This window comes from Parasteatoda tepidariorum, chromosome X2, assembly GCF_043381705.1.
Source record: "Parasteatoda tepidariorum isolate YZ-2023 chromosome X2, CAS_Ptep_4.0, whole genome shotgun sequence".
Taxonomy (NCBI): domain Eukaryota; kingdom Metazoa; phylum Arthropoda; class Arachnida; order Araneae; family Theridiidae; genus Parasteatoda; species Parasteatoda tepidariorum.
In genome coordinates, this window is record NC_092215.1 from 22,143,692 (window position 1) to 22,145,243 (window position 1,552).

The 1,552-nt window shown below is 36.3% G+C and overlaps 1 protein-coding gene across 1 annotated transcript; it reads right to left on the minus strand.

Annotated features, from left to right (window-relative positions):
• Positions 1–395: 395 nt before the first annotated feature.
• LOC107449678 (uncharacterized) lies at positions 396–1,301 on the minus strand. Its single transcript, XM_016065283.2, has one exon. The coding sequence runs from the start codon at positions 1,299–1,301 to the stop codon at positions 396–398; it is 906 nt and encodes a 301-aa protein (XP_015920769.2).
• Between the last annotated feature and the right edge of the window lie 251 nt (positions 1,302–1,552).

A 1,552-nucleotide genomic window follows, 5' to 3' on the forward strand; every position in this document is an offset into this window, starting at 1 on the left:
GAACATTATCCAAAAATGAATTTGCTATTCTAAACTGGTTATGAAATAAAATAAAAAATGATTCCAATTATAAGAACTGGGAACTTTAGTGATTTGTAGATGGCGCTATGAAACCCAATACAAAATGGAAAATTTCTCAAATAAGAGAAGTTTTGGTAAGTGGAACAAAAATTATCGAAGGCGAATTCTTGTGAAATATTCTTTTAATTTTTTTTATTTCCAATGCAATAGGCGATACAGACATTATCCTAACGCAGTACAGAGATAAAAAAAGAAAGAAATACAAATACGGGAAAGAGATGAAATATACAAAATACAAAAACAAGAGTAAAACATCAAACACAAAAATTAAATCAAGAATTTAAATTGAACAAAAGGTCTCTGGCCTCCCAGCATCAGGAGTAGATGCAGTTCTTAGTGAGAACTGAACAGTTGAGGAGATGTTCAGCATTCATCATCGCACCACTGCGGCAGAGGGGGCAGGCAGGATTATTCACTATTTTAGGACGGTAAAGATGAGCGTATAAGCAATAGTGCTTGGTAGCAAGACGAAAGGCAGCTACAGCACTGCTTCTTGGGCAATCGAGGAGATTAAGGATGTCATTTCTCCACGATTTTTCTTTTGTCCGTTCTTTCAGCAATAATATATGTGTTGTCTTAAGTGCATGATTAATCATTAATGATGTGGACTTATAACTAACCAAGTTATTTGGGGGTTTATTAACAAAGCAACCTTTTTTGGCCTGTACATCCGCTTTTTCGTTGCCGGGGATACCACAGTGGGATGGGATCCATTGAAAGGTAATCGTTTCATATTTTTTACCCATCTCTGTCATTACGGATCTATATTTCACATTGGACAAAGAACTAGGGACTTGAGTGCAGTTGACAATGACCAGAATCGCTGCTTGGGAATCCGAGAAGATGACAGCTTGATCGAAAAGAGAAGGACGAGCATTTAAATGAGTTAAAGCTACTTTGATTGCCTCAACTTCACCATCAAAAGCGGTCTTGGCTGTTCCCAACAAAAGATAGTGGGAGAAATGCTCACAATAAATACCAGCACCGGCAATGTTATCCATCTCAAGCTTTGAGCCATCTGTATATATCTGCAACCATGCTTCAAGAGGAAAGCGATTGTGGATTGTCACCATCCCCGCGCTGAAGAAAGCTGCTGTACAATCCTGGGATTTTAAGACAGGACTCATAAAGTCCAGGTGATGTAATATTTTGCTAGATTCCATAGGATTTAAGGGGGGAAGCAAAGGTTCAATCCGGAAAGGTATATCAAATTCATCCATCACTTTTAATACAGCTTGAAAGTAGCCGTCCTGAGTCTTCTGCCTTTTTGTGAAATATATAAGTAATGATTTTTCCTACAAACCAAAGATGAATGTTGAGAGTTTTTACGATTTTCGTTCATTTTAATTTTTACAGAGACTTTTATAAAAATATTCCACTATTAGCAATAAGACAGAGATATAAATGCAGAAAGCTTATTAAGGCAAAGAAGTTAAAAAGTAAAACTAGACTCGTTAATTTATTTTTAATT

Bases quoted from the DNA above. Each gene is read 5' to 3' on its own strand.
- LOC107449678 (XM_016065283.2), bottom strand. From the start codon at position 1,301: ATGGATGAATTTGATATACCTTTCCGGATTGAACCTTTGCTTCCCCCC.